This window comes from Lethenteron reissneri, chromosome 51 (genome assembly GCF_015708825.2).
Source record: "Lethenteron reissneri isolate LAM-NWPU_2019-01 chromosome 51, ASM1570882v1, whole genome shotgun sequence".
In the NCBI taxonomy this organism is placed as follows: domain Eukaryota; kingdom Metazoa; phylum Chordata; class Hyperoartia; order Petromyzontiformes; family Petromyzontidae; genus Lethenteron; species Lethenteron reissneri.
In genome coordinates this window covers 11790253-11815565 of record NC_083829.1, presented here as the reverse complement: position 1 = coordinate 11815565, position 25313 = coordinate 11790253, and the positions used below count along the sequence as shown (strand labels likewise).

Genomic DNA, 25313 nt, shown 5'->3' with positions numbered 1-25313 from the left:
AACATTGATGTTTGAAGGTTATTACTTATGTTGAACTTCTCTCGCAACGTAAATAGCCCACTGTGCTTATCGGAGGTGCGGGTGAAGGCCAACCACCTAAACACAAAAAGTAGTTCTGAAGAAATGTGTTTTCAAATTTAGATGTAAAAGCGCATAGCTCCAGAGCATTCCAGACGGCCACAGAAGCGCATCTGAAAGCGCGTTTGTGTTCGATGCCGAGCCAAAAGCCGCTGCGAGGACAACCGGAGTTTGCGTGATGGCTTACACTCCTTGACGAGATCAGCAAGGCATCGCGGTTCGTTTGATGTCGGGTCCTATTTGATGTCGGGTCCTATTTGATGTAGGTCCTATTTGATGTAGGGTCCTATTTAAAAAATAAAATTGAAATTTCAGAACGGCTCCAAACTTGCTAAGTTTCTCGATCCTGGTGACCTGAGTTCTATTTCCGGTCGTGATTGACTTCAGTGGAGAAATGGGAAGGTGGGACAGTGCCCACCACCTCTTGGCCAGCAGCACAACTATTGTCGAGCTATCTGATCCGTTGAGTAACCGAATCGATAATCGACAGACACCGATATATCGTCAGCCGGCGATAATCACGAGGGCCACAGCACCATGAAGACATCCACCAGGCCTGTGACATGCAGTCATCAAATAGAACACTCATGTTTACTAAGGTACGAAGACAATCACCGTCAACAACTGTGTCAACAATCTCATTTCCCGTGACACTTCTTCAAGATTGACTTCAGTTATCGTTAAATCGCTGCCGTTGACATTGTTCAATGTTGCCACGTGCAGTAGTCGAGTAGGAATGAGCGCGCATTTGCCTCCAGGACAATGGAGCAGAATTCTCATCACTTTAAGCGGCTCCTATTTACTGTCAAGACGTACAAATATAACGATCAATGCCGTCTCACTGACGTCACTCGTTCATGTTCATTTCGCTTCTGGTAAATGAGTGGTCACGAGTGTCACACACTTTCATTCGGTTTAAACTGGATGTACATCTTCATCAGTTTGTACGATAGCCTCCGCATTGTCAACACATGTGCACGCCATTCGTGCTACGTGGCTGATGGCCGAGCGATCAGGAGTTTTGCTGGGGGTTCATTTTCGCTCGGAAAACAAATCCATGCTACATTACTAAGCAAATGTTTTGATGACGCTGCCCTTCATTGCATGCAAATGCGACGGTCAAGTGGTGTTTCCTTTGAAGGCCACGTAAGTGTTATTGACGATTGTGTTGAGTTTTTTTCTTGCATTGCTAAAGTGGATTGTAGTTTTCCTCATCATCCAAACATTCCGAGGGGGAGGTAGTGCAAAATTGCAATCGGAATTCTTTTGTGAGTTCAGATTGGAGGGGCTTTTCAGAATTATCTTTTAACTTAAGCGTCAAGCTAATGTTTTCAGGAAGGTCACGGAGAGTGTTATCAACATGTGAATAAGCAATACAATGTAACTCTGATGTAAGGTTTTGATGCAAGCTGATGAATATGAAATGTGAGCTCTGGGTCAAGGATAACACACAACCGGTTATAATTAACCTTTTGTAGAAGTTGACTGTTAGGCAATGGGAATTTTTTGGGAAATTAAATTCTTGTTGAAAATTAATTCCTTTCTATGGAGAAGAAATCTTGACCTGTGTGCAGAGCTGAGGCTCGCGCAAACGAACAGAGGAATGGGTACAAGACGAAGCAGCCAGCATGTGATGAATAGAAAAGTGAATAGGGTCATAGGTGGACTTTTCCAGATTTTAATGAGCATAAGAAATATCTTAATGCACAAAAGCAACTGTGCTGTCGGTGATGTACACGAGCGTATAGAAATACCCCACCACTACGATCATATTACGCAATAACTTTCCACAAATATCAAAGAATCAACAAATGGTCAAATTAGAGGCCAATTGACGGCAAGACACATAGCTTGTTTTAGAAAAGGAGTTGCTACCATTGACCGCATACTTTTAAAAAACAAGGTCTTTGCATATATTTTGCAGAAATTTATATTTATTTCATACATGACATCCAAATATCTCCTATGTTTAACAAACTGTTGGGGCAAGTTATGTTCGCGAGCACTTATTCAGGCCAACAGGGCACACGAAGGGAGGGGTGGGAGGCCAGCACCATGCCCGGCTGGTTTTATCTCCCCAATAGTGATGTTTACACACCACTGCTGGTTCTCATTGAAGGCTGAGTCGACCTCAGGGAGGCCGAGGACCAGTTCAGATACTTTCCAGTTATCGGTCGTGAGCAGCAATTGTACTCGGGTTAGCGGGTTTGTAGCGCTAAACTTTACACTACCACTGAACCATAACCCTGATATACAACCACACAAGCATATGCAATCAAAATCAGAATAAGGAGCTTTATTTATACTGGAGGAATCCGATGAGCTGATGTAGTATGTTTGTTGCACTTCTTTCCCACCTCATGTAGCCAACCGAGCAAATCGTAAGCACAACACAAACAACACAAAAAGCAGTTCTGAAGAAATGAGTTCGTCAATATAGAAGATTTAAAAGTGGATAGCTCCAGTGGCTTCCTAATATCGGAAAGAAGAGCGTTCCAGACGGCTGCAGAAGTAAATCTGAAAGCGCTCGATGCGGTGACCGTCTTTGTGCGATGGTTAGCTAAACGCCGTTGCGAGGATGACCACCGGAATTTGCGTGATGATGGTTGATGCTCCTTGACGAAATCAGCAAAAATTTTAAACATAACTTAAAAACTAAAAATGTAAAAAAAAAAAAAGAATTCCTACGTGCGTCATTCAATGTGTCCATCGTGAGCCTAAGAACATTTTAAATAGATGAATCGGTGTACTGTGTCGTCATATGCTGAGCTGAGACGAACCATCAAGTCACTGCACAAGATAATCACGAATAATTGTATTCAATCTCGTAATATCAGCCGTCTCAGGTCACTGCTTCGACCCTTCGAGCAGCCTCCACATTGGGGTGTTTGAGGATACACGCGGAAGGGCGTGGATTCAGAGTGATGGGCCGTGGGTGTGCGTGCCAGCCGCCAGTCGTGTCATGGTCAGTCCACTGGACTTGCAATGCAGAGGCCGCTGCTTTGACTGCATCCTCTGGTGCGGCAGTGAAAACAACGGTGCCAAGTTCCTTAAACCGCCCCTCTCCGTCTGTCCACCCAGGAGTTGTAGGTGGGTACCGCTGCAGCTAACTATTCGGCGGGTCACATATGGTGGGGTAAAGTGTGGGTATGCTCAATTCTTCCATCACAGTTTAACTCGTAGGCTTTCGCGACCTGATGAGGCTGGTTGCAATTAGCTGCGAAACGTCGTACTCGAATTGTAAATGTTGTTGATTTACTCTCCAACGCACCAGTTAGTGCTGAACTAGTAACGAGTTGCACCGCTTTATTTACGTGACAAACCTTGCTGATTGGCTTTGTCGGGTGGTGGCGGGTTTAACGACACATTTATATATTTCCACGAACTAACACAACAACCTTGACTATGGTTCTTACAATACGTCTGGTAAGTGTGGGATATCAGACTGCCAGCAGTGGCATGAACGAGCAATTGCAGGGCCACACCTTTACATTTCGTCTCCTCTGTAGCTTTTATGTTGTTGTAACTTTCTGACTCCGTGCCTCGACTGGACATCTGTGAAAAGAGCTTCATCGCGCATCGGATTTCTCCAGGATGAATAAGGAATCTGATTCTAGCAATGACACATAGTGAACAACAAACAAAATATAAAATTGTACGGCGTTGAAGGATTTATGCTTGGGGTAAGTTGAACAGCAGAACAGAAACACAAGGATATTGTTTTACAGGCCAATTATTATTGCTACACAGAACAAGGTGGCGCTAGTGGTGGTAATGAGAGAACAGCCACATGGGGAAAAAACATTCATAGGTCGATTTTCAGAACATGCGTAATGAAACGACTTCTGAGCCACGACTTGCAGAGCGTTTCTTATTTATTTCTTAATACTTTACGGCAGGGTCACAGAGTAACATAAGCGCTGACTGACTTATAGCTTGGCCACCCATACAGCGACATCAGCGACGTACAACTATAGAGCTGGCTGACTATATAGTGACGACGGCGATGGAGACTGTATAGCTGGCTGGCTATGCAGGGACGATGACGACGGAGAGATGCCAGTGATGACAGCGACAACAGCCAGGCCCGAACCCCCACGACAGCCCCGAACCCCCTTTTGCCTCTCCCTTATATTCACCCAGCGCGGCCAAGCCCCGCCCTTGGCCACGCCCCTCTTCTAGAACTCTCTCGTGGGCTTCCAGTTCGATCCCCTCTTTGACCCCTGCCCAGTTATGCCCCCCTTGTGGTCGCTTGCATAAGTGTCATTCTATACCGCACCCATACCCGTAGTTAGTCCCCATGGCCACCAGATGGCATATTGTCACTACACATGGATAAAATGTAATTGCGGATCAATGAAATTGGACCCTTGTGGAGGAATACCATGGGTTGTGGAGTAGTAACATGGGTTGTGGAGGTTTACCATGGGTTGTGGAGGAGTACCATGGGTTGTGGAGGAGTACCATGGTTTGTGGAGGAGTAACATGGGTTGTGGAGGATGGTTGGTATAGTTGGAAGTGATGATGAATGCAGGGTGACAACACATGGTGGATTTCTTGGTAAGAGAGATCTTGAGACCTAAATTCGCATCCGTGGGTTCCAGCGGTAAACTATTGCATCGTGAATTACCCACACTTCAAATATGGGGTGAAAACCTGTAATTAAACGCAATGAACACCTCTAGAATTGAAACCTGGTGTTGTCTAGGTTCAAGAACACACTATCATTAAAGATAGCAATATCTCTTAGCTTTATTGGCTACATTATAAGCTTACACGTTTTTTCAACCATTATTTTGTTATACATTTTTTTAAGCACTTTAGATGTTTTCATTTTGTGTGTATTTTTTAGACATACGATAACCAATTGAAAAATAACTGAAGTGCATCTTCACCATGCCACAGCGATGCAGCTGCACTGTTTCATTCACAGAGGCAATTCAGAGTAATCAAACTCATCTTTTTGATGTGCTATGAAGAAGAGCCATTGACTAAAACTCTGCCGATTATATTAAACGATTCAACAATTTTTTATTTTACCAGGTAAGGTCCACTGAGCTATATAAAAAAAAATTCAGACGTGACCAGGCCACAAATGATAGCTTCACAGAGTGGTTTATCATGTGGACATTCAAAGCAGCTAAATACTCTCAACGCATGTTGATTCTAAATCTGGAGAGAAAAAACGAAGGACCCGGAGAAAAATCCGCGCGACCAAGGGGATACCATGCAAACTCAAAATGTACAGCTCAAACCCACGACCTCCTGTATACGAGGCGAGGTAGTTAACATCTTGCCACCGTGGTGCCTTCAAAGGCCACAAGCTGTTATTGACGAATGTGTTGCATCTCGTTGACTGTGCCTGTGCACCACTGCCAACACAGCAGCAGCAGCAGCATCACTAAATAATGTTTGAGGAGGCTCAACTCAGAATTATTGCGACGAAGCATTCCGATGTTAATGAACAAACTAAAAGCAGAGCTTGCACGATATAGATCTTCCAGAGTATCAAACGGATGGGAGGAGGACGATGGGCCCATCTCGAGCTACCGCCATTCCGGTGACTCGGCCTTTCCCCAAGGCAGATTTACAAGGAAAGAAATGACACCAGATCGTAATGGAATTTACGTGAGATGGAAAAGAGCCAATATTGGGGTGGAATAAGCTGACCACGAGAAAATAAGACAGGAGCTTGGGATTATCTGACCAATGCGCATGTGGTCCCTGCCATTAATCTAATTTCCACAAACCCTTAAAGCGCTGCACCGTTCCCACACGAGGGCACGCTGAAGAGTGAGTCGAGATTTGTTGTTGTTGTCGTTAAATCCTTGGTAATTATTGATGCTAAATATTTCCCGTGAAGTGATTGCTTTTGCAATATTCTCAACATTTGCTCATATGCTCTTTATATTTGTTATGTTACTGTGTTTGTTGTGATTTTTTTTTTACAGAAATATAATGGATTTTCAAGCACAATGTTACAGGTGTAGACTAAAACAATCCTCAGACGCTCAGCAATCGCAAGGATTGAGACATTGCTTGACCGCTTGATGGTGCTCGCATTTGAATGCAAATAGCCTAATTTTAAGACTTCCATTATTCAAAAGCCATCACTGACTTTCCCACACACGATTGAAAGAATGATCTCCATTTGGGTTATAGATCTGCTATAAATGTATAAAGCCTACACCTACTGGAAGTATATTTCTCCAGGCACACTGTGCGAGCACCCAGTCAACATAAGCCTTCACGTGCAACCATCTTAAGTGACACATTCAGACAGTTTTAACAAAAGGCTGCTAATTTTAAACATTTTATTTTTATTTTACCAGCTAAGGCCCACTGAGCTGTATAGCTCTTTTTCAGAAGTGACCTGGCTACAAATGATAGGTGATTAAGTGGCTATGCATTTGGAAATGTATAGCGGCCAAATACTATAAACACATGATTCTTAATGTGGAGGGAAGACCGGAAGACCCGTGGAAAAAAATCCCTACGACCACGGGAAGACAGACAATGCAATTCCAAATATACAGGCGCCAGGGTCAGGATCGGGATCGAACCCATGCCCTGCATACCAGGGGATGTCCCTTCATCCTGATAACAGACGCGTCAATGTGCAGCGCAATGCCTGCTACTTGGCAGGAGAACCATTGCGATAAAGTGCAGTACATGCAACTACACCCAGCACCAACGAACTGCGTCAGAGTGCCATACAAAAAAAAATATTTCTTGTTCGTATAAAATTCATCGGCAATAAGTAGGTTTTTCCTTTCTTTCTAAACATCAGAAAGTAACAGCAGTCAGACGCAGTCCATGACCAATGGAGCAGTCCATGACACCTACAGGGGAAGACCCTCATGGGAAGAACAGCGGTACGAGACCAGCTACCGGTCCGCCACACGTCCAGAAATGTCTCCACTAATGAACGTCAAATGTTCACCCTCTTTACCTGAGATGTTAATTGATCTGCCGTGGTGCAGCAGCAATGAGCACACTCAATCTCCTCCAGCTGCTCGCCTCTTGTCCACTCTGCGCTATGATTGGGTTCGCCAGAGTTGATCGGCAGGTCACGTGTGGTGGGCCCTCTCGGTACGGCCACCCCCACCAACACGTCTGGTCAATGTGGAAGAGTAGGCCAAATATCCTCTATGGAGGGGCTCTCGAGTTCCCCCCAGTGGAGGCCCTTCTGCCAGCAGTGGCGGAAGCGAGCGGTTGCATAGCTGCACCTGTGCACTCTTTAATTACCCGTGTATTGTTTACCCTTCAGCCTGCATCCGTGCGGTTTGTTACCATAGATTATCTTATGAAGGAATAAAGTGCATTTAACAATTGGACAACGAGCACATGGGTTTAATTTCCAGCGTAGTAAAATAGTAAAAAATAACAGCCCTTTGCTAAATCCACTGCTGGATGAAGGTCCGCCGTGTTTTTGGTCACATGGGTTGCTTCACCAGACCTCACCAATTTGGTCAGTATGGGTTGGTGAAGGGGGCATGCTTTGCAATGATTCATCACTCCGAACATCACTGTATCTAGGAAAGCCTCAAATGAGTCTGAAGATGTCTTTTCATGAGGCAGCAACTAGGACTCATTGTCTAATCCACGGATTACATGGCCGCAGGTCTCTGCCAGGTATACGAATGATGCGTACAGGACGCAAACTGGCACACAGCCACGTGACCGTGCTCTCGCTTAGCTTCATTCACGTGTTTACACCGAGCTGCAGAGTTCAGTACTTGATCAGGATGGCGCTGAAGTAAATATCTTAAGCCGTGGGCTCTAGGAGTACAACATTGAGAAGTGACCAGTCCACACATTCTAACGTGGGGTTAAAACTTGACATTGAAAGCTATGGACACCTCTTTGGAGTTGAAACCTGGTGTTGTCCTATTTAAAAAAAAAAAAACACTTTCATAAAAAAAAGATAGCAATATCTCTTAGCTTTATTGGGACATTATCAGCTTGCAAGTTTTCCCTTTGTGACTTACTTCCCTACGATGCATTAAATATCTAACAGCCTATTTTAAAAGATTCTCACAATCTGCCTATGCGAGCATTGGCGTGACAGCAGCAAAACAGGTGACAACAGTGACGATGACGATGAGATCACGATGGCAAGAAATGAGATCAGATAAATTATGGATTGGGATATAATATGGTTTTAAAACAGACGCGAAGCCTCGTAAATACAGAATGAAAACAAGGCAACAGATGTCCGGCCACTCCGCACTTAATTGTGTGGAGCAGAACACGCAGGGCAATCCAGTAATCATAATGAAAGCCAGGCCAATGCTCTCCCCAGTGATTGGTTTAACAGCCAACAAGTGGAGTAGAGGCCTCAAGCTGTGTGAATGGGCACCAGGTGATGGTGGCTGTGCGAGTTCAGGACAGGACGGTGCACACGCACCACCCTGTGCAGCCTACCATCGTTCCCTCGTACAACAAAGAGGCCCTGACGGGTTCGCACATTATCACACTAGGGGGGAGTGGTGGCAGAAATAATTAATCTCTTGCGCGTGCAAGCCGCTGCTGCCATGCCCCCAGTTCGCCATAGCCACATCCACTTTCACTGCGTTGCCCCGAACAGCACCGCTGTGCAATGATCGGTCGGATATGAAACCTGACAGATTATTGTCTGGTGACAACTCTTAGAAAGAGATAAATAGTTCGCCGCCAGTTCCTGCCAACTCGGCTATATATGCATCTCCCGGGTACCGGCGAGATGTGTATCGCATTCGTAGTTTGCACCCATAGCTGAAATGAAGTTCTGGAGGGCTAGCTTTGGTCGTGCACATCTGCAGGCGCTGAGAGAGGGTGACATATTCTCAAAGTCTCGGGGGGGGAAAGGCTCTTTCAAGAACTGCTGCTTCATTTCCGCATCATCATTGCCCACGGCAGGCCCTGCCTTAACAAAGCAAACGGAAGAACATCCATGCAGGCATTTAATAGACCTCACCGAGTCCTTTCCCATCGCACATACACCACTGGGAACTGAAATAGCGTAGTTTGATTCTACATTAATCGCGGCTAATTGAAAATTCCACGACTCAATTACTCTGGCGAACAAAGCAAACGTTAGTGTTTTACATAGGTGCTTGGGAGGGAATAAAACGAATGCCTTTGCTTCTGCTAAAATCCCACGTCCACGTGAAAACCCCCATGGAAGCCTATCCAGCAGCTGGCACGTGCATGTATGATTCCACGTAAATGGCTTCGCGCACTGGGATCAGCAGGCCGGGCCCTCAGCCTTCCCAAGAGGCCGCAAAACCCCAGGTTTTGCGGGCAGTGCCCCACTGGCACGCAAGCAGGCTTTTAATACACAGCTACGGTTGTGGATCCGTGAACGTCTTGTGTTTAATTAAGTACCATAAAGTTGTGGCTTTTTATTAAGGGGGTGTTTTAATACAAGCGCGGTTTACGGTTATCGCTGTTTTGACATTAGTACACTGGGGGGAGATGGGGGGGGCGGAACTTGCACGATGCGGAGTGCAGCGACGACAGAACGCACCGCGACAATCCATGCCGTGCCCCGTCGTGAGCGCCACTCAACAAATGTCGAGGCTCTTCCTGTCAAGTCGCGGGCACGCGGGTCGGGCCATCGACTCGCCTCCACTCGCGTTCGTCCTCCAGGGAGATGGGCAATGTCAACAAATCCCGTCTTACTGTGGCTCTTGCGCAGGAAGCTTAGTGGACTAACAACGCCATTAAAATCTACGGCCTAATATGTATGCATATATGTATGTTGAACTTCTTTCGCACCGTACGTAGCCAACCTTGCCAATCAGAGGTATGGGGAAAGGACAACAAACTAAACACAACAAGCAGTTCTAAAGAAATTAGTTTTCAATTTACATTTAAAAGTGCATAGCTTCCAGTGTCTTCCTAATATTGGAAGGAAGAGTGTTCCAGACTGGCGCAGAAGTGCATCTGAAAGCGCGCGATGCGGTGACCACCGTCTTTGTTCGATGGTCGTCCTAAGCTCCAATCAAAACTGCGACAATTCTGCCACAGGCAGTGATGGACGATGGCAGTACTCACCGTGTCATCGACGATGACAGGCAAAATGAACTATGCCATGTGTGCCCGTATTGGTAATTCAAATAATGGTAAAAAAAAACTCAAGTAAAAAGTCTTTCTGCTTATTCCGAATTTACAATATGGCGGGGAACAACCTTGGAATGCCATATGTTGCGGTTCAGTTCACACAGACTGGATCATTTTAGAAAAACCTGGGGAAAGTCCTATTATTCTCAAATTCCCTTAAATGTGACCCTGTCCCAAAGGTGCGATTTGTGGAGGAGGGGGCATTGGGGAGGATTTCCCTGGCTCTGCTTTTTCATCCCCGGGACTGTAGTTTCACTTGTCATCCCCGGAGGGGATAAATATATCTCCCTCACAGGAAATATTTTAAAGTGACAATGCCAGGGTTGAGCTTAGAAAACACTGGAATGGGAGACTGCTTGGAAATAGCAGATGTTGTCGGGTTTGAGGATGGCCGTGGGGTTGGCCAGGAGATGGAGGTGCAGAAATGGATTCTGGGAGTCTCGATCTATGCAGCACTTTGAGCGTCATTCCACTCCTCTGTGTGGTGAGTTTTCACCATTTTCTATGGATCCCTCCGACAAGAATCCAAACACTCATTATTCTAATTGGGCAAGCAATCCGATTGTAGCAGGAGCCACTGGATGAGTGTTGAGACATGGCGAGGCTTGCCAAGGTAAAATGCATTATTATTTCAAAGTGCCGCCTATAACACACGAAGGTAATATCACCTGTTACGTGTTAAATCATTGTCATTTTCAGTAATTTGTGTCAGTCATGGGGACTGTTTGACCATACTTCACCACACTGGTCAGTACAGATTGATGAGAGCCTGGCCATTGTATCCCCTCCCCACCCTTCCCTGCTGGGAACCTCACATCACACAGCCGTGCCAGTCCCCTCACAACATCGCCGATACAAAAAGAAGTGTGTTTACCTCACTAGGGGCTGTGCACAGCATAAATATAAAGACAGAGGCCAGGCGATGATGCCCTTCCGCACTTGGTGTATTCCCGCAAGCCACCACTTTGTGTTCATGAGGCTCGGCGTTCAGAGGCACCCTCCTCTGCCTTTGTCCATCTCAGTGAACGTGGCGTCCAGGGGGCAGGCCTCCCTGTGCGTACGAAGGAGACTCGCGCGCCCTTGCACACAGGGCCGCAGGCATCAACAGCACCATCTGTAACGTGCTAATTTACAATCCTTCTGAAGGCCTGATGAAACAAACACGAATCCGGCGGCTAACGGACATTTCCTGGACGCGTCAGGCTACTATCAACCATCCAGCAATTTTTGACAGACCACCACGCACCACATTGTTTTTTCAAATTTAAAATGACTCTAAATTGTGAAGTCCTCAAGAATTCCACGCACCACTTCTCACCACGAGGAACAAGTTGGGAGGCACTGTTTAGTAAACACCCATAACCGGCTGAACCATTCACTCGTAGGCGAGTGATCACAAGAGCGAGACATTCCCAAACGCAGACTATCATCAGACTTCATGTTGATACGAGACAGCATGCAGGCCCGCGTGTATGTACCGAGTTCTCGCACTGCTTACTCTGTCGCGGTATGACATCGGTGTGATCGACGCACAGCGACGGAATGCGCAGCATAAGCCTGTGTCCAATCTTAACTTGAAAAGGGGGCGGCCCACTAAAAATGATGTTGAGTTGAAAGTATGTTGAAAGTGTGGTCAAACAACAAACTCAAAAATTAGTTTGGAGAAGCAAAGTACAATTGCATCCTTGTAGAATAACTTTTAAGACAATAATGAGATTAAGAGAAACCTAATTTCACGTCTACATCACAAAAAAAACAGAAAGGTTGTCGTGAATATCTATTGAACATCAGGGACACTTTGTAGAATCGTACAAACATTATCGATAAATAAAGACGCACTAATTTGTAAAGACCTCTTTCATGTTTTGATTACACATGACAAAACAAGCCTTACCAGATGGTCTGCTCAGCCCTGCGTGCTAGCTTCATTAAAGTCGAATGCCTTGGAATACATTCCAGGCCACTTAATTTAATGAAAACATCAGCTCTCGTCTCAAGGCAGTTTTGTAAAACTGAAATGCACCACGAGTTCACTCATCCGCAGCTTTGAAGCGTTGGCTTGAAGGAAGTGGCGTGGCAGATGTCATCATCTTTGAGCGCTTACAAACCTCCTTCTCATCCCCTGGCATCTTAAAACAAAGCCACGGGCATTCCCCAGGCAAACTTCAACTCACCACTTCAGGTAGGAAGAGTACAGGCCATTGACAACACGCAGCGACAGATTATACGGTGCATGAAATGGACACCCATCAAACGCGTGTCAATTAGAATCATGTCGTTGTAGTCGCATGGAAATCCACTTAGCTTATAACGAGGCATCTCCTCCTGCCCACCAAGAGAGTGAGAGAGTATCGTCGGTGAACTGAGTGATTGTCAAACTTGGTGGATTATGGTACAGGCTCTTTGACGGTTCGTTGTGCCATTGCTCGGCCATCTGTGGCTGTGGCGCAGAGAGACCAATCAGAGAGACCGATCAGGGAGACCGATCTGATCTACGCGATCGGAGTGTCTCGTTGCTATCATTCGCACCGCCTCTTGGGACGTGCACGAGTGTTTATCCGAGTATGAAGACAGATTGACTTTTTATTGATTGAGCGCCAACATTAAAACCACAAAACTGTAATAAAATCTGTCCTCAGCATTAAGCTTCGTGTACACACAGGGGGATTGGGCAGGACGCGTCGCAAGAAGGGTCTTGGAGACCGATTGTGAAGGACGATAGCCAAGGAAGGGTTCGCGTCCAAGCGGCCGTCAACCGAGGAGATGGAGCGATGAAATCAGCTCGTGCGCAGGTGCTAGGAATTGGCTCCTTGGTATCTGTGACGAGGAGCTTCGTACCTCATCGGATTTCCACAGGATAAATAAAGATTATGAGTCTGAAAAAGATTCTGATCTGATGGCTTGTCATATCGCAGGGGCATTGCAGATGGAATTATGGCTGAGGGTGGCCTTCATCCAGCAGTCGATTGATCGTGGTGCATGATGAGGATGATGATATGCAAGGGTTAACAACACATTTTTGGAATGAGACAAAACATATAGCACCAGCATAATGCTGGGCTTGTTTGATAAAAATGTGGTTACTACTGAATACAAACTAGTCACATATGAACATTTCAGATGAAAAATATCATTAATAGGCATGCATGTTTAATGTCACGTTTTCAAAACGTCGTGATCAACTCATGTCACGACTGTACTCATATGCAGTATATCAATAGCAATTAAACAAACAACCACAATACCACGTGCATTTCCAGCACATGTCACCGGCAAGGTTGCATTGAGACGTGGGTTGGTGCACGCGGTGTCAGCCGGGCACACCCGGGCTAAAGGCTTGCGTGACTGTGCATCGATTTTGTTCATTTTGCAAATTCCACTCGTGTTTGTTAAGCACTCAACATGTAGGGCCATTATGAGGAAGAGCAAATGAGTAATTTGGTGGAGGGAGCACACACATTGCCCTTTTATTTCCAAGTGTCCTGGGATTGCATTCGTATTTAGAAAAATATTTAAATGTAATTTCAGCCATAATAAAAGCACAACGGTTATTTTTCATATAGACAAGGGCGTTTCAAGAAGTGTTTTCATCATGATGAAACTTACGTCAATGTGTTTTGGGTAAAAATTGCAAAGTAATTGGGGCATCACCCTGATAATTGTGTGCGCTATTTAGTTTCTTTGTTTTTTTGCTACCAGATGACAACCCTCTAATGTCATCACAGATGGTCGCCCAGATCTTGCACAACTGCACATTAGCAGAGCAGGAAGTGTATTGTGTCAGTCCTCTGAATACAACAAGGTTATTTGGGGTGCCACGGTGGCGAGATGCTAACTGCCTTGCCTGCTCCACAGGAGTGCGTGGGTTCGATCCCGATCCCGACCCTGACGCCTGTGTATTTGGAGTTTGCGTGTTCTTTCCGTGGCCGTGTGTATTCATCTCCGGGTCCTCTGGTTTTTCCCTTCACATTTTAATTCAACGTGCGTTTAGAGTATTTGGCTGCTATAAATGTCCACGTGATACGCCACTTTGTTGAGCGATCACTTGTGGCCAGGATCGCTTCTGAAAAAGAGCTGTATAGTTCAGTGGGCCTTACCTGGAAAAATAAAACAGTTTACAGTTTTATTTAGCACGATACAAGGGAATGATGACGATGATGCAAGCTCGTGATGCCTATTTTTAATGTTAGACAATCCTTTCGTCCTTTCATCAAATTAATAGTGCAATAAGCTGTACATTACCACGCTGCTTTCATACCATTCTATCAAACAGAATCAATTTATAAAATTATGTTACACAACCCCTGAGACCTCTCCTCTCCTTCTGAATGATCAAATTATGCCGAAACCTTCAACACATTCTAATTCTGTTCTACACCGATGATATTACACACTTGGTACACTCTCTGCCGCCCTCATTTCAAAATCAAAGAGCAATCTACATCATTCAAATTCAGCATAATCTCTTTATAGATCTTTTGGGGCATCATAAAGGCCAACATCTTCTTGTGAGGATAGAAATATATCGACAGCAAGTGTCGTGTATAACTGGAAACAGTCCCTTCTGGAGCTGACGTTCACACAGATTTCAGCTTGTATGTCTGTGTTTTGAACTTCTATCGCACCGTACGTAGCCAACCGTGCTAATCAGACGTGGGGGGAAGGACAACAAATTAAACTTAAAAAAGCCGTTCTACAGAAATGAGTTTGTCAATCTCGATGATTTAAAAGTGCACAGCTCCAATGGCTTCTTCATTTAGGACGGAAGAGCGTTCCAGACGGCTGCAAAAGCAAATCTGAAAATGCGCAATGCGGTGACCGTCTTCGTTCGATGGTTGCGAGGATGACCGGAGTTTGCGTGATAGTTCATGCTCCTTGACGACATCAGCAAGGTGTTGTGGTTCTTTTGAAGCAAGCGCCTTGTGTGTGATGAGTTCGACCTTCCATTGCATTCGTTCAGTAACCGGAAGCCAATGCAAGTGTCGACGACGCCCGTGTAGGTGCAGATATGTCACAAACAGTTAGCCGCCCATCTGCGGCTCGGCGCGCCTTGTCACGTGACCTCGGTCGTCGTCACTCTCACGAGTAGCAAAGCCACCGACCTCGTCGTCGTCGTCACTCTCACGAGTAGCAAAGCCACCGACATCGTCGTCGTCATCACTCTCACGAGTAGCAAAGCCACCGACCTCGTCGTCGTCACTCTCACGAGTAGCAAAGCCACCGACATCGTCGTCGTCACTCTCACGAGTAGCAAAGCCACCGACCTCGTCGTCGTCACTCTCACGAGTAGCAAAGCCACCGACATCGTCGTCGTCATCACTCTCACGAGTAGCAAAGCCACCGACATCGTCGTCGTCACTCTCACGAGTAGCAAAGCCACCGACATCGTCGTCGTCGTCACTCTCACGAGTAGCAAAGCCACCGACATCGTCGTCGTCGTCACTCTCACGAGTAGCAAAGCCACCGACATCGTCGTCGTCGGTCACTCTCACGAGTAGCAAAGCCACCGACATCGTCGTCGTCATCACTCTCACGAGTAGCAAAGCCACCGACATCGTCGTCGTCGTCACTCTCACGAGTAGCAAAGCCACCGACCTCGTCGTCGTCGTCACTCTCACGAGTAGCAAAGCCACCGACCTCGTCGTCGTCGTCACTCTCACGAGTAGCAAAGCCACCGACCTCGTCGTCGTCATCACTCTCACGAGTAGCAAAGCCACCGACATCGTCGTCGTCGTCACTCTCACGAGTAGCAAAGCCACCGACATCGTCGTCGTCGTCACTCTCACGAGTAGCAAAGCCACCGACATCGTCGTCGTCGTCACTCTCACGAGTAGCAAAGCCACCGACATCGTCGTCGTCGTCACTCTCACGAGTAGCAAAGCCACCGACATCGTCGTCGTCGTCACTCTCACGAGTAGCAAAGCCACCGACATCGTCGTCGTCGTCACTCTCACGAGTAGCAAAGCCACCGACATCGTCGTCGTCACTCTCACGAGTAGCAAAGCCACCGACATCGTCGTCGTCATCACTCTCACGAGTAGCAAAGCCACCGACCTCGACGTCGTCATCACTCTCACGAGTAGCAAAGCCACCGACCTCGACGTCGTCGTCACTCTCACGAGTAGCAAAGCCACCGACCAACCGTCAGCGGCGAGAGTCACGACAAGAGGACCACGACGATCACAGCGAGCCAGCATCATCGTGCTACTCAACTTGGCTCTACAAGAACAACAACTTCTTCTCAACTCGTAAATGCGTAGGTCACATGACTGGGGCGCCTCGACTGGCTGAGTGCCCGGGCCTTTGTGTTGTCCACGGTGTAGGTGGTGGCGGCTTGTGTGGGATGTCTACCTCTGCACAGACGCCAACGCTGATGAATATAAAAGAGCCGGTGGCGATTGCGATAACTCACTGTTTTCCACTGTAAATACAAATGCATTGTTTATCCAATTTGGAATCACACCCATAACCTTCGCGTGTCAAGGGAAAGCCACATAGGATCCTACATTTTCGACTACATCCTCTCGAAGGAATCATGTGGTTTTAAGCATACTTGATCATTATTAGTTTATTTTCAAAAAATATATATAATCCTGTAAAATGTTTGTACTTGGTTGATCTGGTACCGTGTGATGAGCCAATAAATACGCGTGCCGATCAGGTCCCATTCAAAGCAAAACTCGGACTTAACCGTCTCTACCAAAGCAACCTTGAAACCCTACGAATAATAACGAACGAGTTCTGTCACCTTACTAAAAACGTCAATTGGCTCACCAATGAACACAGAATTTTTCTTAAACAAAAACAAAGCGCAGTCGTTGGATAGTTTGAAATAAAAATGTGCACACAGCATCGGAATCGATCGATTCCAATCCTACTTTGGTGAACGGTAATGGTGTTTAATCTGTCCGGCACTCGGCCACTGATTGTACAGGGGACTGTTTACCAGTTCCTTGATCCGTGCCAGGACGGGAGAAACGACTGCGAGCGAGGGGCAGGTGGAGGTTTCGGGGTGTGGGTTGGGGTAGAGCGATGGCTGTGCACAGCAGCACCAGCGATGGGAAGAGCGTCAATATCCAAGCTGTTACAGTTTCCACGTGGGAAGCGAGATGGGAGAGGACTACGTCGGTGGGGGATGCATAAGTGAGTGTATGTGGGACAGAGGTGGGATGCAAGTAAAGTTGAGTACAATGTACAATTTGATTATAATTAAAATGTGTATGTAATCCAGATGGTAAAACAGAACTGGTCTGTTATAAGCCTATGTCGGTTCTGAAAATGTCACAACAAAGTAATGCCTAATGTCTCACTAAAATAACTCAGTTGTTTAAATATGGAACTATAATAATGTTTTATACAGCGTCGTTCATGCAAAACCGCATCTCACAGTGTTGTTAAAAAAAATCCATCATCAATGCAACATTCTGCCTTTGTAGACTACTGACGATAAATTTAGTTAAAATAAATTGCTCCCTATATCCAAGCGCTGGCGTGTTGTGGGCCATCTTTAAGCTGTTCCAGAGAGTAATTGTGAAATATCCTTAAAGCTGTCGGCAAACCTCAGAAATTATAACATTTGGAAGGGTTGTGACCGATCACTCGAAGTTTTATTTAAAAGTTCACAGATAACCACTTGCCATTTTTTTTACATCGTCAAACGATTCATGGCTTTTTTGTGCACTGTAATTGGAGAAACTATACAATTATAATTTCTATAGTGGTATAACCTTTCTCTTTTTTTTTAAACACTTATAAAGTACATAAGTAGGATAACTTTTCTCTCTTTAAAAACAACAGTTATGAAGCAAAATACATCGTATTGAAGTGTCCTTCTGCAATGCGCACGACGTCACATGTTCTGTGGTTTTGCTCCCATCCTTATGAAATTCAGTCTAAGCACAAAATTGAAGAGTACAAAGGAAACACATATATTTCAAAGTAAATTCTATCGACACACAACATGAAAAATGACAACCAGGTATAAAGTCGCAAAGCATTCGGCATAATTGGGAGCATTAAACGTGCACACTCACGTGAACGTGGCCGGTGCAATCTTCCGCGAGGTTCCTTTCCCCGTCTCTCACCATCATCATCATGACGGTCACCTTCCCCCCATCTCCCAGGCTCTCGGACCCAAGGAGGTCATCGCCAGAGCTCTTGGCGGCCAAGTCGGAGAGTTCCCGTGCGGCGCCCGCGGGCACGTCGGCCGCCTGGCACCCAAAGTGATTCTCGAGCCGGTGGTGCGGCATACGCTCCTCGTGGCGTTGCTGCTGCTGCGGCTGCGGCTGGCGCTGCTGGTGGTGGTGGCGGCGCAGGCTGCGGTCGTTGTCGCCCGCGCCGCGCACCTCGAAGCAGTCGCACGCCGCGTTGCGGCAGACCGACTTGGAGCCTCCGCACTCGGTGACGGAGTCCCCGGGCTCGCGGGCGCATGGGGGGCTCGGGCCGGCCTGGCCAGGGGTGCGGACGGCGGCGCGTGCCGACACAAACGTGTTGGCGGCCGGCAGCTCCTGCACGACGCCCGGGAACTCGAGGGCGGCGCGGGGGCTGTGGATGACCGGGCTGGGCCCACCGGGCACCGCCGGGAACTGCAGGGACGGCGAGGAGGACGACGCCGACGGGGAGGAGGAGGACGGCGGCGGCGACGGTGGGGACGGCGAGCGCGACGGTGCCCTGGGGTCGGCATCGCCACCGCCTTCGGGCGTCAGCGGGGGGGGGGACGTGGAGAAAGGGGGGGGGGGGAGAGTCACGGGTCGACAACGACGGCTGCGGAACTGCGGCGAGCATCACAAAAGGTTGCGATAGTAAACTGTGAAACTCTTTTTTTATTTTACCAAGTAAGGCCCACTGAGCTATTTAGCGACCTGGCCATAGATGATAGCTCAACGAAGTGGCTTATCGTGTGGAAATTTATAGCAGCCAAATATTCTAAACGCGTGATGTTGATTCTAAATGCGGAGGGAAAAACCGGAGAACTCGGAGAAAAATCCACGTGACCACGAGGAGAACATGCAAACTCCAAACGTACATGCGAATTGTGCATCGAGATTAATGGGCGTTGTTGGATGTGTAGAGAGGGCGTCATGAAGTATCCGTTGTAATGGTTACGGTAAAGATTAGCACCTATTAGCACGGTTGGCTATGTACGGTGTGAAAGAAGTTCACCATACATACATACAAAGATGGCGTAAGGTGTTTAAGGAATTGACAATGATGAGGATGATGATGATGATGGAGAAAACAAAAAAAAATTTGGAAATGGCGGTTACTTAAAAAAAATGAAATAACTATGGTTAAAACTTACAGGTGTGAGGATACATGGAACAAACATAGTTGTAATACAGCTGCAGCTCACCAATACGTATGTTAAGAAAAGACCCCACTAAAAACCTTCTTTCAGCTCACGACTTCCAGCTCACGTATACCGCATCCCCTCGACGGTGATGGGTGTAAAACAAGAGTGTTGGATTTGTTTTGATAATGAACAAAGAGTAGAAAGCTTAACTGATATTGCATTTCCGTGAAAGAAAAAAACAACCTGTTGTAATACGTATGATGCAGAGTACTATGCTCCTGTGAATAGTTAAATTTAGATTGGAATTGGATAAAATTATTATTTCACAAAAATGAATTTAATTTCAAATAGCCAGCGCTGCAAATAATACATACAGTACTCAACTGTACGCTGCATGCAAATTGTGTCGGTTCTATTTCGAAACACGGTCGAAATGTTTTTCAATTCCTGGTGCAACATACATAAATTGTAAATGAGTATCGATTTACTAACAACACTACAATTATTTCTAGCTTCATTAAGTAATTGGTGGCAATATGACATCAATATAACCAGGGGCACTAAAACATTTGAGATCATTGTGGATAACAAGGAACAGCTTTGGATAACAAATCATTGACTTCTACAAATGTTTAGAATGTATAACATCTTTAGGAACCGTTTACTCATTTCCATCATTGATTTGAAAGCCATCTCAGGCAATTAGCAATGGACTCCTGGTGACATGCAGATACTGTGCAGCAGAGTCACAAAAGTGTCACTCGTGGAATGTCACTAATCAGTGACATGTACGTGGGTTCAGTCAACATTTCGAGGATTCAACCCAGGAGTACATCACTAAGTGGAATATGGAAAACACTGTTAACCAGGATTTTTTTAAATTATTGAATTCTTATCAAGCCCAATAGTATATATACAGGGTGCTTAAATAAATATTAACACTTATATGGGACTATCGTTTTTAATGAAAAAATAACGAATAATACATTGTAACATGATAACAAATGTATGTTAAGAGCTTAAACAAGTCAAAGAGTCTCCACTTGTTTGCCATCGCTGCCAACGCATGGCCTGGAATCTTCTCCAGGTGGTCTCCAGAGCCTGGAGGCACATGTCTTGTGGCATTGTTGCCAATTCTCAGAAGTGTTCAAAAAAATTAAGCACCCTGTATCCAATTCCTATCCACTGTGCCTCTCTGGCCTCTCTATTCTAGTCTGGCCTATGGCACGAGCTTAATGCTGACGTCTGAGGTCTGCAGCTGCGAGAGGGCTTCAGGAGCGAGAGAGAGTCAGAGATTTCGCGTCGTTTTTATCTTCCTACTCCTCCGGTGAAGGAGCCCAGACTACAGCGGTTCACTGCCAGGTTCACAGGGCTGGGAGACAGTGGCCTTCTTGCCGTGGCTCCACCTGTTATGTGTTTTTATGTTGTGTTCATAGACACCTGTGTTCACAGATACCTGTGTTCACAGAAACCTGTGTTCACAAGCCAACGTTTAATGTACCCCAGCAAGCATTCTGCATTGGTGTGCATTTTGTGTGTGTCTCTCTCTATCGGTGAGCCGCGTCCTGCGTCCTGTCTCGTAGACGTTGATTATCAATAATTATCACAGCTTTCCTTCCATTTTGGTCTGTCCATGATGTTTACTTAACAACTTTGCATTAAATACCCCAATTTTCATCCATTTGTTCAAATTTCTATAATCTACCGTCTTCCTTGTCAAAACATTCTGCGTATTTGTATTTCATTAACTTAAAAATAAAATGAGGATTGTGGCAGTGCTCATTTCCTGTTTACAGCCCGAGTCAGTGATGGAAATTCCACATTTCTATGGAGGGGGGTGGCAAGTCTTTCCATACGACAACCCCGCTGTTACTTTCCCTCAAAAGTTCCACTCGCTCTCCCGCTGAACCACCAAGCTGGATTGATTACAATCGGCTTTTTAATTGGATAGATTAATCGCACACACATCAATGCAAATGAGATTTTTTTTTTACATGTTCTCAAAAAAATACGTGCAAAGTACAACGTTAACATTACACCATATGTATGGAATATTTGACATGAAACGCCATTATCTTGTGGATATTATGTTCCGCTGCCGAAACACAATCACAATTATCGCTGGGATCGATGGAGAGGAGCTCAGTGATGAGCAGAGCTCCGCAGACACCAGAATTCACAGCTGATAATGGACATTATCACAATGTCCTTATTCTATGTAAACGGCCAAATACCGATGTTTAATGTATCCAATCTTATTAGTCGCTTTGCTACTAAGCTCAAAAGCATGAATTCCTCAGCTCTGGTTGTCTGTCGGTCTTTCTGTAACGTGGTTTTGCTGCTATTATGGACTTGTCCTCGAGAAAACTGCCCACATTGATCAAAGAGTTGTTCAGTGTTTGTATAGGGCTCAAATATATATTCTTAACTCGTAGCACGGGAACAATACGTGAGCGTTATAACAATGTGAGCCTTAAGAGGGCACTACGAGGCCGGGCACAATGTCAAATAACCTGAGATGATAATCTGCGGTAATCTGAGGTAATAATTTGAGATCATAATCTGAAGTAATAATCTGAGGTAATAATCTGAGGTAATAATCTGAGATCATAATCTGAGATCATAATCTGAGGTAATAATCTGAGGTCATAATCTGAGGTAATAATCTGAGGTCATAATCTGAGGTGATAATCTGAGGTGATAATCTGAGGTGATAATCTGAGGTGATAATCTGAGGTGATAATCTGAGGTGATAATCTGAGGTAATCATCTGAGGTGATAATCTGAGGTGATAATCTGAGGTGATAATCTGAGGTGATAATCTGAGGTCATAATCTGAGGTCATAATCTGAGGTGATAATCTGAGGTGATAATCTGAGGTAATAATCTGAGGTGATAATCTGAGGTGATAATCTGAGGTGATAATCTGAGGTGATAATCTGAGATCATAATCTGAGGTCATAATCTGAGGTAATAATCTGAGGTGATAATCTGAGGTGATAATCTGAGGTCATAATCTGAGGTCATAATCTGAGGTGATAATCTGAGGTGATAATCTGAGGTGATAATCTGAGGTGATAATCTGAGGTGATAATCTGAGGTGATAATCTGAGGTGATAATCTGAGGTGATAATCTGAGGTGATAATCTGAGGTGATAATCTGAGGTAATATTCCGCAAAAGTGAACTTATGGTAGGGGAATGTATTAAAAAACACCGATTTATGTTTGTACAAGGCAGTATTTGTATTTTCTCATATGACACGGTTGTTTTTGCTCTTGTTTCTATTTTCCTCACTGCTGTAACTTATTTTCGTTTGCTTTGCAATTTTATGGCCCAGGTCGCTCGTGCGAACGAGCCTGCTGGTCTCTTGAGCTCTCAGCTGGTTATAGAAAATTAACTTGAAACTATGACATCATATCGCACGTCACGATGAGTCACGTTTGCTCACCAGGTGAAAGCCTCCGTGAGGTTCAATATCTTGACGGGCTTTCAATGGCCCTCGTGTTTTTGCACAGATGTTTATAAAATGGAGAGTATTTTAAACATCTACTAGAGGCAGTCAAGTTTTAATGCACAAGCTCCGAACTGCTTCTATCACGTTGTTGTTTATTCTGTGAGTTAGCAAAGCAGGACTGGCATATCACTAATGGCTGCGGTGTTATTTCTACTGGATATTGCAAAACACGCGGTGCTTTGTGATGTTGTCGAGGACTATTATTGTTGCTACTACGATGCTGTTACGTTTACGAGATGAAGCGAGGGAACTTGTGAGCGCTGAGAGGATACACGCAGCCTCGTGGCAGGAATAACTTGTCAGAGCGAGTGGCGATATGGCCGCGGGAATTAGCCAAGCGATCGGAGGGAGACAGTGGGACGGAGAGAGGTAAGGCTCAAAGGGGAAGCATGAGGATGGAGACAAGAGCAGGGGAGTAGGGGATGGCGGGCATGGACTTGGGTCAGCTGTGGTCATCATCAGGTTCTCAGAATTATCACAAACTGTAATTATCCTGGAGAAAGGTTCTTTACTGGGGGAGTCGGAGAATGGAAATGGAAAGGGAACGTGGTGCAAATGAAGGGACGTGGGCACAGAAGGAAAAATTCAATGATTGAGGGGTATAGAAGATCAACAGTGGCCGAAGGGTATGTGATGGAAATGCGAATAGTTGATGACATGGTGCAGTGGGCGAGGGTTAGGTTGGTGCAGAGGTGGGACAAAGTCATTGTTATGCAAGTCCAAGTCGAGTCTGAAGTCATCAAATTCATGACTCGAGTCTGACTCGAGTCCAAGTCACATGACTCGAGTCCACACCTCTGGGTTGGTGCATTGAGAGTTGGGGCCTTGTGGGTGCCTGGTGTGAGGAATGTATCCAGAGCTACCTGTGCTGTAAAGCAATACCATCACCTAAAACGTTTCTGTAGTAGGGCTATCTATGAAATTGCGAGGCTAATTTGGCCAAAGATGGTATATTATCGACAATACCGTTCCTTCACTGTGTCAATATACTATAATAATATAATTATAATGATGAAGAGCATCTGTCTTCTTTAAAAAATTTTCGGAAATTTGGATTTATGCATACTCAGTAGAATCATCCAAATATGAGATCAGAATGTTTATTTATTCTGATGAGATCCTCTACACCATAGAGATATGTACAATTACGTATAGAGTGAGAGTGTTTTGGAATGGATGTAGGTTCGAATGAGGGTTTATAGTCTGGTACCCGGAGATGCATGGAGAGGAATGGGAATTAAGGGTGACTCATGCACAGATTTACCCAGAGCAAGACATATGAGCACTTTACAAGGAATTGTGTGCAGGCTCCGGGAGGCAGGTAGAGGAGAAGACGGAGGTCTTTAACCTAAATTTAACCAGCATCCCAGAGTATGTGGGGCAGATGGTCGGGGTGGGGGGAAATGGATGAATGTCAGGCCATCGAGGGTGACTGAGAAGAAGGGACCCATTAGAGAGAAGCAAGCATTCAGGCAAGCCTGACTCTGCTGATGAAAACACTACGATGAAACCCGTGCAGAGTGTTCTTGCACAGAATGGATGCTGCTGAAATTACGGCCTCCCAGAAGGCCGCGGGGCCAATGGGTCACAGAAAAAAAAGACTTACATTTTAGTTTTAAAGTGGAGGAATGTGCATAAAGGGGAAGTATTGTATGCTCGTTTCTTCTATTACTAGAGAGAAGGTGTTGGTTTGAGACCGTGCTTGTTCAAGGGAAAAGCGTGAGGACAAAAGCTGAGAGACCTGAAGCGAGGGAAGTAAACAGGAGCAGTACAACTGCTGTAAGATGGAACCATAACGGATTGAATCGGAATCATACATTTTTCGGTGGACTTCTAATGAACTCTCGGGATGAAAAAAAAACATATCCCAGGAAACAAAGTTCCAGATTTAATACTTGTAGTAAGCAAGAAGCGAAACGTCCCAGGCCAGACAGAATAACAGTGGACATCACCAAAGAGGTAGAACCAGCTTTTGGCTCAACATAATCAGACCTATTTACCGTTTATGCAGAAACGAAAGACTACAATCATGCAATTATGTCACATTAATTCCTTCATTCAAAGGACACAACGCTGATATACAGTTATGCTTTGTTCGGAACAATGAAGAGGCCAAGCCAAGCAAGTGGGCAAACTGGGTTCAGAAAATGTGAATATCAAGTAGCATTGTGCTCAGGTATTGTCGACTCTGGAAAGGAATTTGATGCAACGTAATCTAAAATGCATTCATCGAGCGCCTCACAAACTCAAGGTTACAAAATAAATGGATATTTTAAAATAAAAAATGAACAAACCCGTTTATAAAGATGGGACAGTCTAA

At 45.4% G+C, this 25313-nt stretch overlaps 1 protein-coding gene across 1 annotated transcript in view; it reads right to left on the bottom strand.

Moving 5' to 3' along the window:
• LOC133355557 (uncharacterized) overlaps positions 1-25313 on the bottom strand; it is a 569922-nt gene that overhangs the window by 79690 nt on the left and 464919 nt on the right. The window contains exon 5 of the mRNA XM_061572897.1: positions 18219-18877. Coding sequence (XP_061428881.1) covers positions 18219-18877 — 659 coding nt within the window. The remainder of the gene's footprint in view (positions 1-18218; positions 18878-25313) is intronic.